We start from the raw sequence: 15,879 nt of genomic DNA on the forward strand, positions 1-15,879 counted from the left end.
TATTGAGTGTCAAGGGTGATGGATTTCTTCCCCCAGTTTCAGACTAATCCTACTTCATCCAAAGTAATATTTGCACTGACTTTGTGTCATAAGTTCTGCAGTTCATGGGGAATGTTCCATACTCCGAGTGATTATGGCTTTTTCATCTGCATATTGGATTCAATGCATGGCTTGATACTGCAGGTTATCCGTTTCAACTCAGATGGCCTGACACAAGAATTATTTGTTCTATTTGAGTTCTATTTCAGTATAATCTGACCGGCACAATCTGCTGCTGCCTCTAGCTTTCTTCTGTTCGCTTTTGCCCACTTGCCATTCCAGACAATGAGCATGTTGGCTCTGAATCAAGAGAGAAACCCACTGACACAAAGATCAAGCACCAATCATATTAAATGATCAGGAGGAGCTCTTGTAATAGATCTCACATTAAGACCCATGCGACTGAAAGTATTCAGGGACATAAGTGACGAAGTCAAAATGTATCTGCAATTGACTTTATTAGAAAGGCATTTGATTTCCTCGGGAAGAAAGAAGATCTTAACAAATCTGTCTCCTGGAAACTGTTGACATTCAGCCGCCGTGGTCATGGCTGCATGGAGAAAAGGAAAGAGGTGCCATGACGACCAGAGCAGCTGCTCTAAAGGTCTAAATACTGAAAAACTCCCACTCAAACACTGGAGCTTCCACATCTGTCCATCCATGCTCAATCACAAAACAGTGAAGCACGTGGCTATGATTAGTGATTACACTGTAAAGACTAATTTGTTATTGTTAATATTACACTTTGAAACGCTTACGGGCAATATGTTCTTAATGTATGGATTAGTCTGCCTAATTTAAGTGCCAGGCGGGTTTAATGACCCAGGGTATATAATTGTGTTAGAGAAAGGATCCATGAACATGAAGAATGTTTATGTTAAAAAAAAACTAAGTTTAACAGGAGGATTTGTTTTTTCACCAGGGGGTTTCAAATCAATGATCAGGTTAAATGATAGACAAAATCCCAAATATAATACAATATATTTTTACAGTTTACAATATCTTTGTTTGTGTTTTCATCTTTTTATTTTTTTGAAATTTGAGGCTTCTGCACTTTATCTTTACAATTAAATTGATTTAAAAAAAAAATCAACATTTTAGTCCAAGAAAATGTAACATTCACTACTTTTATCCATCTCAAAAGAGTTTGATTGCTCTTCTTTCTCTGTCCATCCACCAAATCCACCCATGAATACTGGCGAAAAAAATACATCTGCACATGTAAAAATAAGTTTGTATGTGTCTTAAAAGTGGCAACAGTCTTATTTAGGAATAATTGGTGCTCACTCTGTCAATTAAAAAATTATGAAAAGAGATTTGGTCATATAATTGTTCACCTATTTTTATTTTGTGAGAGAAACATTTTAAAAAAAAATTTTTTTTACCCGAGTTGTCATTAATTTTGATGTTATCGAAATATTATATGAACTGACCTAATGCAATAGACCTGTGCAAATATTAACATATTTAATGAATGCTGTAACAGGGAAGTGGGTAAGTAATGAAGATGGACAACAGCACTGAAGGACACAGAAGAACAAGAACAGAAAGATGTCTCTAATCCCCTGCTTAATACCTCCCTCTCTCATGCTATATCTCGTCTCTCGATCTCTCAATTTAATTTCACTCTCCCACAGCACTGCCATGATGGCCATTAAGATGTTATGATTTTCAATAACTTTTTATGGAGTTTGGGCATCAGAGGCCTATTTGCAAAATGAACTGATGAGACATCAGTGAGGTGTGAAAAGTGCACCGTCATCATGTTAACTTTGAGAGGTTGAAACTCAGAGGAACGGGTCAATCAATTTATATCATACAACGGGGTGTTTTTGTCTCTGTCATCTGGAAAACAGCTGCGATCTGTTATATTAACCATTAAATTAAAAAAAATCTAGTCTTATGCAAAAATTTCTGAATATAATGATCTCCCCGAAGAAAATTTTAAATAAAAGACCAAACTTAATGGTTTTTAAAGGCTGCACTCCAGAGTTTGTATCTATGAAAGCTTGCTGAATGTTGAAAGCCATCACTGTAAAAAATTACCACCATATGCTCTTTAATTGGTCTTTAGCAGGGAGCATGATGGAGATGAATGGATGATTCAGTCATCTTACCATATCATATTTAAAGTCCAACTGACAGTAGTGATTCTACTTTGCAGTCAGAAATAATATCAACAATCACAATACAAAAAAAATTGTATTTGAGTGGGGAAAAAAAATAAAATAAAATGTGCTTTTCATTTAGTCCCTGAGGTGTTGTGTATGTGTAAACATTTGATTGACACGGAGCCGGCGAGCTGAGCAACATCAGGGGACTGGAGACGTAAATAAACTTGAGCTGAAAAGTGTGACAGAAAGTGTTTCGTTAGTGGTGGTATTGACGATGCACGAATCACACCAGCATCTAAACTAACTGAAATTACATTTAGGGTTTTTAAGCATTGTAATGTGCTGACTAGCGAATTAGCCTGCGAACTGACTTTAGCCGTGCACATGCCTGGTGGATTTTGAAACAAACAGAAAAGCCATTTAATATCAGTTGAACTTCAAGGATTTACACCGGCACCTATTCTAAGTGCAAATCTTTTAATTTTTTTTTCACCTTTACTTTTGGTGGTTGTATAAATTATGCGGAGACTTTGCTAAAGAGTTGAATTTAGCATTGCATAAGCCTTTACCTGATGATGTGCACATGTCCTGTAAATGAGGACACAAGTAGGTCACTTCATCAACATTTTAATTTTCGCTCAGGGGCAATATTGCACCTCACATCAGTAGTTTTCTTCATCTGGTTTTAATGAGCTAATTACTGACTTGGTCCAATGCAGCAATGGCTGACTCATTGTTACATTAGAGCTGCGATTAATTTGTTGTGTTTTTTTGTTGTTCTCCCAGGTTGTCTGTGTAATTAAGAATAGAAAGTACGCTGACAATGGATTAAGTGTGAAGTGTTTGACAACATAGAGTAGAAATAAATTGCGTTTGTGCAGCGTAGTCTATCATTATCTGGTACCGTACTCATGCAGGGTTTTCACATGTAAAAAGTAAACCCCTTTGTCTTGTTGAGTAGTCAAACGTGTTATTTTAAGAGATTAAAATCTCACCTTAGACCGTACAATACGGTGCCATCCGGGTGCAGTCGGATCATTCTATTTTTCACTGTGACACCGTGGACAAACGATTTCTTGTCGTTGAGGAAGTAGGTGTCGGGCACCCAGAGCTGGTCAGCCACCCGGTTATCTAAGGTCAGGTTCAGGGGAATCTCAGAGTAGGACAGCCGCTTGTCTCGCCAGGCCTGCTGGAAGTACATTGTCAATGTGTAGTCCTGTGTGCACAGAAAGGTGCAAAGGAGGACAGAGAAGGGGGAATAAAGCAAGAAAAAAAGGATGACGAGGAGGATGAAGTGGGAGAGACGAGACGGGGAGAAAAAGACAGAAGAGACGGGTTACTCCAAAAAAGCAGGCATTTTACACGGTAGTTCTGTAACGCGTTACCCCCGCAAACTCTCAGATGAGATCAGACTGGGCTTCAATATTGGATGAAGTTCGCTTTAAAGCAAATGGACCAGTAACAGGACAGGCCAAAAAAAAAAAAAAAACTCTCAGTACAAAGCAATAGGGAATTCCTTCTGTTCATAGAAACATGAGGTTAAGACCGACGGTGTGAAAGTGTGTGTGTGTGTGTGTGTGTGTGTGTGTGTGTGTGTGTGTGTGTGTGTGTGTGTGTGTGTGTGTGTGTGTGTGTGTGTGTGTGTGTTTGTCAGAGGGGAAGAGCGGCAGAGACAGAGAGACAGATGGTTAGGGTTTAGTGCGTGTGTGTCAGTTTGGGTCTGTTAATATATGATAAAGTGATATAGCATATGTGTACGGCTTGTTCCGTTGGTTTATCATGTGCACACATACGCACACACAGACAAGAGAGAGAGAGAGAGACCACATATATCAGGCAATTTAAAATAACCTTCAGGCAACCTCAAAAATCACTTATACAAACTACCTATATGCTCTATTTGCTTTGATAGTAGCTGTCTTTCTGGGATTAGGAATTGTTTGTGGAATGGGTTCACGCTGCTGTACTTGCGTAACATATTCACCCATTTCCTTGTGTTTGTTCGTCCCAGAGCTAGAATGGTCGACCATCGTCTCACATCACATCAAGTAGCGCACAGACAGCACACAGCCTTACAGGGGCTGTATATGTCTGCTTTACATAGCACAGTCAGACGTCAAAGTGTAATGGACACAATATGTATGCATGTGTTTATTTATTTCATTTGCATCATTGAAGGTACAGCGTCGAGCTTTCGAATCATAGCTGTGCTATACTATGCAAACATTTTGATGAGTTTCATTCTCATCTCAAGACTTACATGCATCTGTGCAAGGCTGCAAGCATACGAGGATGCAAAACTAATTCCTGCCGATGCTATCATGCGGTTTTGCTCATCAAGAGTTGGCAGGGGTACGAACGGTGTACCGTAGCAAACGAAAAAGTGGAGGAGAGGACGGCAGCGAAGTAGCGGACATTAATGTAAAGAAAGTGATAAAGACAAACTAAAACATGATTAAAAAACAATACATTCAGTGTAATCTTAAAATTGTAATTCAAAGCATATGCATACAACTGTTTAATGTCAAAGTTGTACTAAACATAAAGGGGATGCCTTTTCTTTGGTGTCAGGCGCATGCACACAAACAACCTGAAATGCATACAGCAGCTTAATAATGTATAAAGAAATAGGGGAAGCTTGATAGTTTGCACAAAAACATTCCCTGATGGTAAATCTAGGACACGTTAAAAACAGTCAAGCCAGCAGTAAGATGCTCATGTTGTTCAGTGAAGGAAGAAGCCTACCAATCATCCATGAAAAACGAAGTTAAATAAACTTGCTGTCTCAAGGAACTTTTTTTTGTCATGACTGGCACATCCACTTCCTGGCAAAGAGGCTGAACATGCATTTTTGAATACTGTATGCCCGTTGGCTACAGATCTGACATCCCACAGCACCTTGGGAACTGGAAGCTTGCATATTGACTGGATGGACTCAGGGAAATGGGAGCAGCTTTTCTCACTGAAGTCCTTGTTTGACTTAAATTGGTTTTGTCATGTTGTTGTTGTTTGTAGCTTATTTGGCTGGAGGTGCTGACAACCACGAATTTGAGAACCACGTTTTTCAGAAGACATAAGTAGTATAATGGCAATTCTGGCATTCTGCACTGTAATTGGACTTGGAATGGGAACAAAATGATTTGGGGAATTCCGGGGACAAACACTATATTGGATTGTTGAAATTTCCATTTTGACAGCCTTTTTTTTTTTTTTTCCACACATGAAAGAACCGCTGGAATGTCATATTTAGGGACAGTTTGAAAAGAAAAAAAAAAAAAAAAAAGAGGTAGGAGAGGCTTAATATAGTATGTAGGGAAGACTGATGCAAACACAAGTCAGTAGGATCCAACATCAAAGACATAAAAAAAAATAGCAGAATAAACACGTAGCCTGTAGTTTGTTTTTAATCTTTTTCACATCAGATAACTGTGGAGGTTCTGAATACTCGAGTAGCCTCAGACTTGCACCAACGGATCCCTGGCTGCACGTGCTTGCCTTCCCGACACTTCCATCCCTGGTCGGTGGTTATGTAACAGCTCACACTCTGCTCTTTCTGGCATGCTGTGCACCACAGCACGTGTGGATGAAGAGATGCTTGTTGCCATGCCATCCTCCTAAACTATCTCCTCTGCACTCATCAGTGCACAGCATCAAAATAGGTGGATTTACTGGTGATGTATGATCCATCGGAGAGGCGTCTCTACCGCTTCTTCTTGTGAGCGTGCACATACGCACACACACACACACACACACACACACACACACACACACACACACACACACACACACACACACACACACACACACACACACACACACACACAGTATCCTTTCCTGTCATGGCAGACACGTGGACCCCGAAAATGATTTCAGCGTTCTTTCTCAGACCATCCCTTTTATTGATACTGCATCAAGAAATGATGCATGCGTTGCACATCTTAACAATGCCTGCTCTCCGCATGTGCGTGCGTATCAATGTATTCTGGATACGTGGGTTTGCATAGACATTTGTGCTGTGTTTGTTTTCGTTGTGCTTCAGCGATTACCGCCCCGGCTAAATAGAGACACAAGAAAAACAATGCAGCTGTGGTTTTCACCCGGCAGTGTCAACTGTGCAAGTTTTCTCAACGTCATGGAATCCTCTGCAATATGTAATAATAAGGATTACATAACAAGAGTCGAGAACTTGTGTATATTACATCACATGGAGCCTGAGCACTCATAACAAGCATCATCAGTAAAAATCCATCAGCATTTTTGGCACATGCAAAATGGTCCCCACCACAGAGTCCACTTTTTGAATCTGAAGTACCCTTGAGTGGCCGCGTATTTTTGTATTGTTAGGGGAAAAAAAAGAAGACAGCCATGGCGGAGTACGATGGGCGTTAAGTGACATGGGGCATCATTATTAAACTGAGCGAATGTTTCTATTTCCCTCCCGGAGAGCCTATTATTGCAGGCCCATGGACTTGAGGAAGTCGTGGTTTGCTTTGTGGGACCGGCCCTGAGGCGGTACCACTGTGGCTAGTTGACTGTGAACATAAAGCTCTACTCAAAGACAGCTATAGTAGGTCTCTCTTTGTCTCTGTGGAAAAGGGAGGGTGTAAATCACCAGAATAACTGCATCACTTGTGTGCGTGAAAGTGCAATGGAGGCTGTTATAATGAGCATCAGTACATAAACTATATGCTGGCGAGAGAGAGAGAGTGGGAGGGAAATGGAAAATAGACAGAGAGTGATGTAAGAAGAACGATATTGAATTTATGAGTGCAAAATATGCTGCGCTTCCAAGCTGCCAAAAAGAGGACAATACAAAGTCATCATTAAATTCTCACACTCAAAGCTATGACAGGATCCATTGTGACTAATAACTAATATGCACTTCCATAGCAATCCAACTGTGATAATATATTTCCTAAATTTTAAAATGTCTTTGTTAAGTATTTTTCTTACTGATCTTTGATAGATATTTTCTGGTCTAAAATCTTTCAGTTCATAATTTACAGAACGGATAACTATACGTGGAAACAGTAGAGTGCTATCCTGAAAAAGCAGTCGAAATCTTACATATGTGAAAAAAAATATGACACCCCTTAACGTCATATGTTTTAAGCTGAATACTCTTTATTTGTTTATTCCCATCCACTTACTTTTGTTTTTTTTATCATATATATGTGTCTTCATCTGCATTTGTATAATTTTAAAGAAACATTAGGGTAACAAAACAAACATTTTAACAAGCAGTATGAAGTACAATTAATGTGTCTTCTCAGCACACTGGCACATGGACTGGAGCAGCTTCATCATCATCAAAAGCTTTTGCATGGCTGCGCTCCACTGCCGGGGGAGAATCTGGTGCTGTAAGATCATTTCTATACGGTGTGCTGACTCTGCTCACCTGCCCCGCCGTCGGCGTGCTCTGCCACACTCAGAGAGGTTACTGTCATCATCACTCTGGAGTAGCTCGTAGCTATCTCAGCGAGTGAGATGCAAATGGGACAGGCTACAATTATTCGGCAGTGCATATTGAAGTAAGTCCTTTGACCTGCCCATCATCTCCAGTCATCTTCCTCAAAGCTACATGCGGGTGACAAACCTCGAGCAGCCGTAACAAGCAAGGTCCTCTCAGATATAAAAGCAGTTTATGTTGAATGCAAGCAAGTAACTGATTTGAAAATAGTTCAAATGTTGCTGTGAAACACGAATAAACAACTTAAGCTAAATGTTTAGTAAGATGTGCTTTAGGCACTAATGCTGTTACGGAAAATTAAACACTGAATTTTAAGACTCTTTTTCAGCGTGACACAGTTCTCAAAAAAGAAACAGGGGAGTCCTACTGAACTATTTAGTAGTACCGACAAATGTAATCTATATTTAGAACCGAATATCCTCAGTTATTCAACTCAGATTCACCTCAGGTTCACTCGGATGCCGACGGATTCCAGCTCCTTTCTTTTTAATGACTGAATCACAAAGCTTTTTGAAGGTTGATAAAACTTCCACTTTAAAGATAAAAAAAAAAAAAAAAAAAGTACATCCTTTTTACTCAAACATATACATTAGATGAGGGAACTGCTGTAAAACTTGTTTTTTTTCTATTGAGATATATGAAGATTAAATTGAACGCTCTCTTATGTAAAAGGTTGGGGCTGAAACTAAGTGAATCAACTGATAATCACCAGATCTGCGTGGCACAAATGACTTCATGCCCAGGCATAATTATTTGGATTATTTATTATTATTAATTATGTTTCTAAACTAAACATATAATCTGCGACAAAGCCCGACCCACAGGCTCTGTAATCCCGTCCAGATGACGGTCTCCCTAAACCAAGTCTGTATTGGTGTGTTTTTCTTCACTGAAAGGGCATATTTTACAGCCGTAGTCAGTGTGTGGGCAGATTTCTCAGACGAAGGCAAAGGTTCCAGACAATTTTATTTGCAGTACCGACTTGGTCAGTCAGCCCTTCAGGCAGCTAAATTGTGCAAAATTGCTTATTTGTATTTCATGCCATGAATTACAGTTTAAGCATCTCGCATTGCTCAAATAAAAAGCAAGTCGCAGGCTTTGTGCTGGACAAGACTCATCTATGGCAAACTCAGCCTCTCAAGCATTGTCCCTCACTACTACAGAAAAACTAGAAATCCAACTTCCTTCTGTGCATCTTTTCTAAAGAGATTAGTGAAGATCAGTAGTTGTAAACTTATGGAGAACAAAAAACAATTGGAAATAATAATAATAATAATAATAATAATAATAAAAAAAGAGATGCTGCAGCTGCCCACAGTGACCTCGTCAACCCCACTCATCCTCCAAGCTGCCCCGAACACTAACCCTTGACATCTCATCCCCACCCCCGCACAACATGGCCTCACTCGGACTCAGAACAACACGCAGAACAAACATTAGACTTATTTTGTTGGACTTGTGTCATGAGTCCTCACTTAAACCTGACTTTGTATGTTGATTGTCACATGTTTCTTTTTGTGTTTTGAAAGAAAAACATTTCTAAAGAAAACCAATATTCCCATCAGTAGCTGGTGGAGAGTGAATATTCAAATTCAACAAATATCATATCATGTCAGAAAAAGACAAAACAAACTTAAATGCATAAATCGATCCACGTTGCCTCCTCCTTATCTGTGAATATAATTGTGATCATATAAAGTCATGTATCTTGAGGAGGAGTACAAAGGTGGAAGATATGCTGGAGGAGAAGAAGAGGAGGGAAATCAGGGGAAAATGTTGAGAAGAAGTTGGGAGTGATGACTTTTGATTGTTGGAGGACAAGGTTAGACAAAGAGGAATGGAGGCTTACGTCTGCGGGGAGAGAGAACATAAAAGAGGATCAGAATGAGGATGACTAAATTGTGAGTACTGGTTATGGTTATATATCTCTTTCTTCCCACTTCTCTTGAAGCCAGTTATCCATTTGAGCGATGTGGAATGGTGTGGTGAGTTTGCTGGAAAGGACAGGGGGGTGTGGGAAGGTTTTTATAGGGGGGTAAATGAAAGGCATTGGAAAGCTCAGTGGAGCAGTGATGCAAATTGCTTTTATTCTCACAGCTCTTCACTTCCAGTCTCTGATTTCAGCATCAGGAATGACCTCCCTCTGCTATGTTTTCCCTCCTCCTCTTTCATACTTCTCATCTGCTCCATGCATTTATTTTTTTCTCTTTCATGCAATCATTCCCCCCCCCCCATTTGATCTACGATTTCCCCCACGCCATTTCACAAATCTCCCTCCATCTACTTCACCTTATAGCTTCCCCTCTCTCCTATATTCACTCTCCATCTATCCATCTTAATCTCAGCGGAGCTCCTGTTGCATCTATTTGCATGTGGTAAAAAGAAGGGAGTTGGGGAATACATTGGATGTGAGTGTGAATGGCTTAGATGATTACCACTAAACAGACATACCTCGGGGAGCCGTCGGGAGAACGTGGCAGCTGGTGGATCAGCTAGATGGGTTCCGAGGGGCTCAATTCAGGATTCCAATTTTAATAGCTCCTCCTCAGTTCATTCCCAAAATACATTTTGCTCTCAAACAAAAGGACAATCAATCAACCAAATGATGTTTGGCCAAAATTACTGACTTGATATGCTACTAATATTGACAAATCATGTGACTATAATGTAATTCTGATCTTAAACAAGACTTTTGTTGATGGCGAAAGAAGTATATGTTGCTTTAAATCACTGCTATAGTGCTCTGACCTTGAAGAGTGGGGTTGAATCCTCAAGCAGCCTGACTACAAAGCCTCCTCTGCCTCGGTCCTCACTGTGTCTGCCTCACTCTCTCCTCTCCTTCTCTCTTTGGAATACCTTTAGTGAGGAGGAAATGCGATCCCTTCACCACTCAGCCATATGTCCATACCGCAGTCTATCATCCACGTACTTCAACTTCTCCAAAAGAAAAGCCCTCCAACAACAAGTGGCTTTCAATTTCCTGTCTCACATGGTCCTTCATGCCACCAGCGACCGGGGTATGAGGGACCTGGCATAGGGCGCAGCATTTCCAAAGAGGCCTAATAATAAACATGCCCATCCCCGCAGAACTGAATGACATATATTCCCCAGTCTTTGGAGATCTGTGCGTGGAGTCCTTAGGATTCAGCTCTAGTATCTGGAGCAGCTTGTGCACTGCATGCAGTAAATCGACAACAGGAAAGCAGACAGGGGTTGCTGCAGGGGTTTTATTTGGCCCGTTTGCTCCAGAATAGATCATGTTGGTATTATTTCTTGCAGTCAGGCTGACACGAAAAAAACATTATGTCATATATCTAAATCTATAAGAAATGACTTACTTAAGTGTATAAATATTGTAGAACATATTGTTGTCATAGTTGGCTAATTACTAAATTTAATGGATCCTTGTCAGAATTTAAAATGTATCTAAACTCTCAAATTTTGTTTTCATACATGACTCAAAATATCAGTATGATTGTAGCTGTAGTCACTCATTAATACATGTGCTTGATGAGGTGTAATTAGTTCATATTTTTGAGATAATAGCAACAAAAGATTCTGCTGTTAGACAGTGAGTGTGCATTTTTGTGTTGTTAATATTAAACTCCCCTGAGGACGTTACTCTGACCAAAGCTCTCAGACTGAGGACAGTTTGTATTTTTCTTCCCCTAAAGCCCGTTTCTTTACTTTATGGCCTGTTCGAAACAGGATGACAGATTTCAATAAAGCTCAGACTCTTGTTTGTTTACTTGTACGGTGTCAAACCTCCATTTCAATCACAGGGCTCGCGTCTCTCTCTTTCTCAGTGTGTCTCGCCCCCTTCTTCCTGTATATATATCCCCTTTTCCCTCCGTACTCTTTCATCATTTACTTTGGCCTGGACATACTGTGGCTTTCAAGAGAGCTCGCTGAAGGTGAATCAAATTTAGAGGAACCTTTTCTTTTTTTTTCAGAGTTTTCCCAAAGCAGAGGTTTGCAGCTTTGCCAGTTGGCAGTCGTGCAACTTAACTGACTACATACAATTTATTAGAGTCGATTGGAGCATCTGCAGGCCCTTTTGAGTCCCTGGAGAGGAGTAGAGTGGAGTGGCAATTCAGAGAAGGGGCCAGTGTGGAGGGGATGATGAGCAAGGTAAGATAGGGCAGAGCAGGACTCAGATTATTAGGGTACTTTTGAGTCCCGCAGGAAGACAGGGGGAGGAGGGAGGGGAGGGGGGATTGATTGAGTTTTCAATCTCAGCTGTCATTCACACAAGATAGAAAGTTAGCTAGCCAAAGGCACGAAGGACAAAAATGAGTCCAACTCTGTGCACATCATTTGTCCCACTTAATGCTTCTCCTGCTTAAAGAGTTTGTGTGTGGATGTGGATGTGGATGTGGATGGGGGGGGGGGGTCATGGACCCACGCAGACTGAATATATGCTTGTCGTGTGCAAATAAATATGCTATGCCCGTTTTACTACAAAACTTGGCAAATTTCTGCCTTCCTGGTGCTGCTATGGCTCCAGACATCTGTCATTTGACTTCCCCACATACACTATACACATACAAATATACTGATCCATTGGAGACGTCCCACATCTCGTGCATTATGGAAGTCTGCTGAGCTGAGGAAGAAGCTGCTTGCTATTCTAACAGAGTAGCAAAAAGCACACACTACATGTACACATTGTCAACAACGAGATAATGCAAAATATAGACAATCTTTCGATCGATGGCACATATAGAGGCAGAGTGAGAACAAAACAACTGGTTATCAGTGTATATCTGAACCACAAATCCAGTTTATGTATGTGTCTCTGAGTGTATGTCTCTTTGTTGTCCATGTATAGAGTTGTGTGAGTCGAGATTTGATGGCCTGCATACAGTATCTCCTTGAGCAAGGACACCCTTGAAGAAGCAATATCTCCTCACAGTTGGACTGACCTACAAGAGACGCAGGGGTGCTTTCGGGGTTTCAGCTGTGCGCGTGTGCGTGTGCGTGTGTGTGTGTGTGTGTGTGTGTGTGTGTGTGTGTGTGTGTGTGTGTGTGTGTGTGTGTGCGTGGCAATGACATGCAAGGATAACACCAGAAACATGTTATTGTGGAAAGTAATTCAATCCATTTTCACAGCACTACTTTCCAAAAAAAAATCACAGAAAATCATATTGATGCAAAGGACATGAAATAGTTGCAGAACAATTCTTCAATACAACAAACGATTTCTTTTAACTGTGGGGAACGGATGGCTAACAAACAGAAAGTTGAAAGGCTTTCACTCAAACTGGCTGGAAAACAAACTACTGGAATCACGAGGTAATGGTGCAATGAAGAAATGAAGAAAGTTTAATTCAAAGTTTATTTTGAAAAGTCTTGAAGAATGAACTTAACATGCAGCTCGGTGAGAGATTCTGTGTCACTGCGACAGTGCCAACGTTTCTAAAGTCACTTTGTAGCTCTTTAAACACCAAATGAAATCACATTACCCTCCTCTCTGTTGGAGTTGTTGCATATGTCTCAGCACAAATTGCAGTGTAACCCTTAACAATCAGCACTTTTGTTGCGCGACGACAATTTTATTTTTCATATTCTTGTCCTACTTCTTGCTCTAAACACTAAAACTTTACACGTGGAACCACTTGTACTTTGAGAGAGAATGAAATTTGGCATCACATGCAAACAGTAGTAATAATAAATTGATGTGAGCATCAAGAGTCCTTAATATTCACAGTACTCCAGATCTAAAGTGCATCTCACACAAGCGCACGCATGCATCATGTTCAGCACTAATCCCTCCAATGTCATTTGTTTTTCCACAGAGTTGTTCCTCTCCTCATTTCACCCCAGCTAACCTCTGTAACTCTGGACTGGTGGGAGAGATTAAGACTTGTTTTTCATTTTATTTCCACTGGCAAAAACAAGTATCTCCAATCCCAATTTTGCTTAATGTGTTTGCATTTTTTTTTTAGAAACATAATTGTTTCAAATTTGATATTGATGAAATAGAAGCAGACTGGCTGCATACAGTGGCAAAACATATGTTGAAATTACCTGTTTTTCTCCATTAACTGGATTATCTGATCTTCATCTGGGTCACAAGCATACACGAGCACAGTGTGAATTAGTTAGTAGCACATGCACGGATAAGCAATAATATCAAACAAGTAGCTGAGGCACAAAGCTGAACAATTTTCAGAATAGGACAATTCTTTATTACAGAGCTGCTTCAGCTCAGCCATATTCTCAGGATATCTGGTGAGAACAGTTATCTTAAGGTCATTCCACAGCATCACTATTGGGTCAAGGTCCTGGCCAGTCCAAAACACGGATTGTCTTTGATTGTGGTCATTCTTTAGTCGGTCTACCTAGATGTTTAGGTTCACTGTCCTGCTGCGTCAACCACCTCCTACTGATCTTTAGCTTGCAAAAACCTATTCTAACATAACCTTGACAAACTTGGGAATTAATTTTCCCATAGTTTATGATATGCTGTCCAGGTCAGCAGGCAGCCCCAAATTATGCCATCATGTCACTAAAGGAATGCATTTTTATGTTGATATGCTATTAGCTGTTACTTTGGGATTCTTTTATAATTCATTGAGCAATCTGCGTTGTGCTTTTGGAGCCATTTAAGATGAACGCTCTCTTATGGGACAGTATTCAATAAATTAAAACTCCTATTAGGTGTTTGTTAGCCTATCTTCGGAGTAGAATTTTTTTTTTTTTTTTCTAGCCAACAATGTGAATGAATGATGTAACCAATATGTACAAAAACAATTCAGTGATTTGTATGTTTGTTAAAATAGATTGTGTTAAATGAAGGTCTGACCACAGTTCAAGACACATTTATAAATGCAAATCATTCCTAAAGGTTCACTTTCTTTCTCAAGCAACAACATAACTTGTTCCACTTATACAGTCAATACAAAACCTACTTCTCCACTGAAGAAGAAAGGGTTATAATGGAAGAGTCGACTACTTCCTCTGGCCTGTTTTCCTGTGAGCGCTACCACCACTTACCAGTCAATAACAACTGCAAAACCGTAGACATATAGAACACACTTAGGAAATCCCAAGTGCAACAGTGTACTTATGATAGGGATCACTTACAGCAATCCAAAACGGACGTCCATTTCTTTGCATAAAGAGATGCACAAGAGGAAGAACTTACAGTAACTGGAGGAAAAGCACTTCAAAACACGTACATGCCTGGCTGACCTCAGATCTAGGTTTTCTTTTCTCTTCATCTTTTCCTTTAATACTTCATCACAGCTGAAAATATGAGGCTGAATAATTTAAAACAATGGAAACTGTTTCAGGCTTCATCTTTAGCATAATGTAAAACTCCCTTTAATAGCACAACAGACAACAGCAGCACTTGTTCTCGGCTATATTGTCCCAATTCCTGCAATCAAAAGAGAGAGGGAAGAACAAAGGAAGCTACTACCTGAGACTCTGATCAACAAGTTTGTGGTGACAATGATTTTGCACTGTAAAAAAAAATGGACATTTCAACGAAAACTCCATTTGTAACGTGCTAAAATAAACACTGTTCGTGCTATATCGCTGAAGCCAAGAGCAACCACTGCATTTTCCCTCTCAACACCACCACATTATCAGCTCACGGTGTCATGTTCAGCTGCTGTGAAAATAAATCCACACCCGCCGTCTCTCCTGTTTGGCCATTATCAACTTCTTGTATTTTGACAAGCTGTGATCAAGCAGAATCTAATCCTGAACTCCATTGACAGCTTGCAGCATGAGTTTCCACGTGCTGTGAAATCTGTGTGTTGGTGCCAGACATGAGCCAAGTCACGGTGATCCACAAGACCAGTTGTAAGACTGAGATGACAAGACACAGCAACCGGAACTATGCAAATAAATCTATTCAGCATAAAGGAAACACACTCCTTTAATCCTTAGAGCACAAAAATACTTTTATCTTACACAAATTAAATGCAAAGACCTTTTGAAATTGGCCAGTTGTTCCTGTTTTGTGTTTTTTTTATCCATCTGTCATCCCCCAAAAGGGAGCTTTTTGGAAATGCTGTCCAGGAAAACTGCTGCCTTATGTAAATGGAGAAAAGTTGGTACCTATAACAATTACATCTTATTTCCAACCTTTGTACTACATGGGTAGTGTATTCAGAAGTGTTAAGAAGCTAATTAAGAAGATAATACAAATGTCATCTAACTTTGCGTAGTGGCCTGGTCCAAGTCAACATGTCCTCCAAATGACACACTTAGTGTCACATAACATCAAATCCAGACAAACAG

The 15,879-nt window shown here is 40.1% G+C and overlaps 1 protein-coding gene across 1 annotated transcript in view; it reads right to left on the reverse strand.

The window, feature by feature from the left end:
- The window catches only part of LOC138632441 (gamma-aminobutyric acid receptor subunit beta-2), a 59,965-nt gene that overhangs the window by 29,294 nt on the left and 14,792 nt on the right, over positions 1–15,879 (reverse strand). The window contains exon 4 of the mRNA XM_069718013.1: positions 3,149–3,369. Within this exon, the coding sequence (XP_069574114.1) occupies positions 3,149–3,369 (221 nt within the window). The remainder of the gene's footprint in view (positions 1–3,148; positions 3,370–15,879) is intronic.

This window comes from Brachyistius frenatus, unplaced genomic scaffold (assembly GCF_029030835.1).
Source record: "Brachyistius frenatus isolate BFR_SWC_R1_liver_20210118 unplaced genomic scaffold, ASM2903083v1 Contig_5, whole genome shotgun sequence".
In the NCBI taxonomy this organism is placed as follows: Eukaryota; Metazoa; Chordata; class Actinopteri; family Embiotocidae; genus Brachyistius; species Brachyistius frenatus.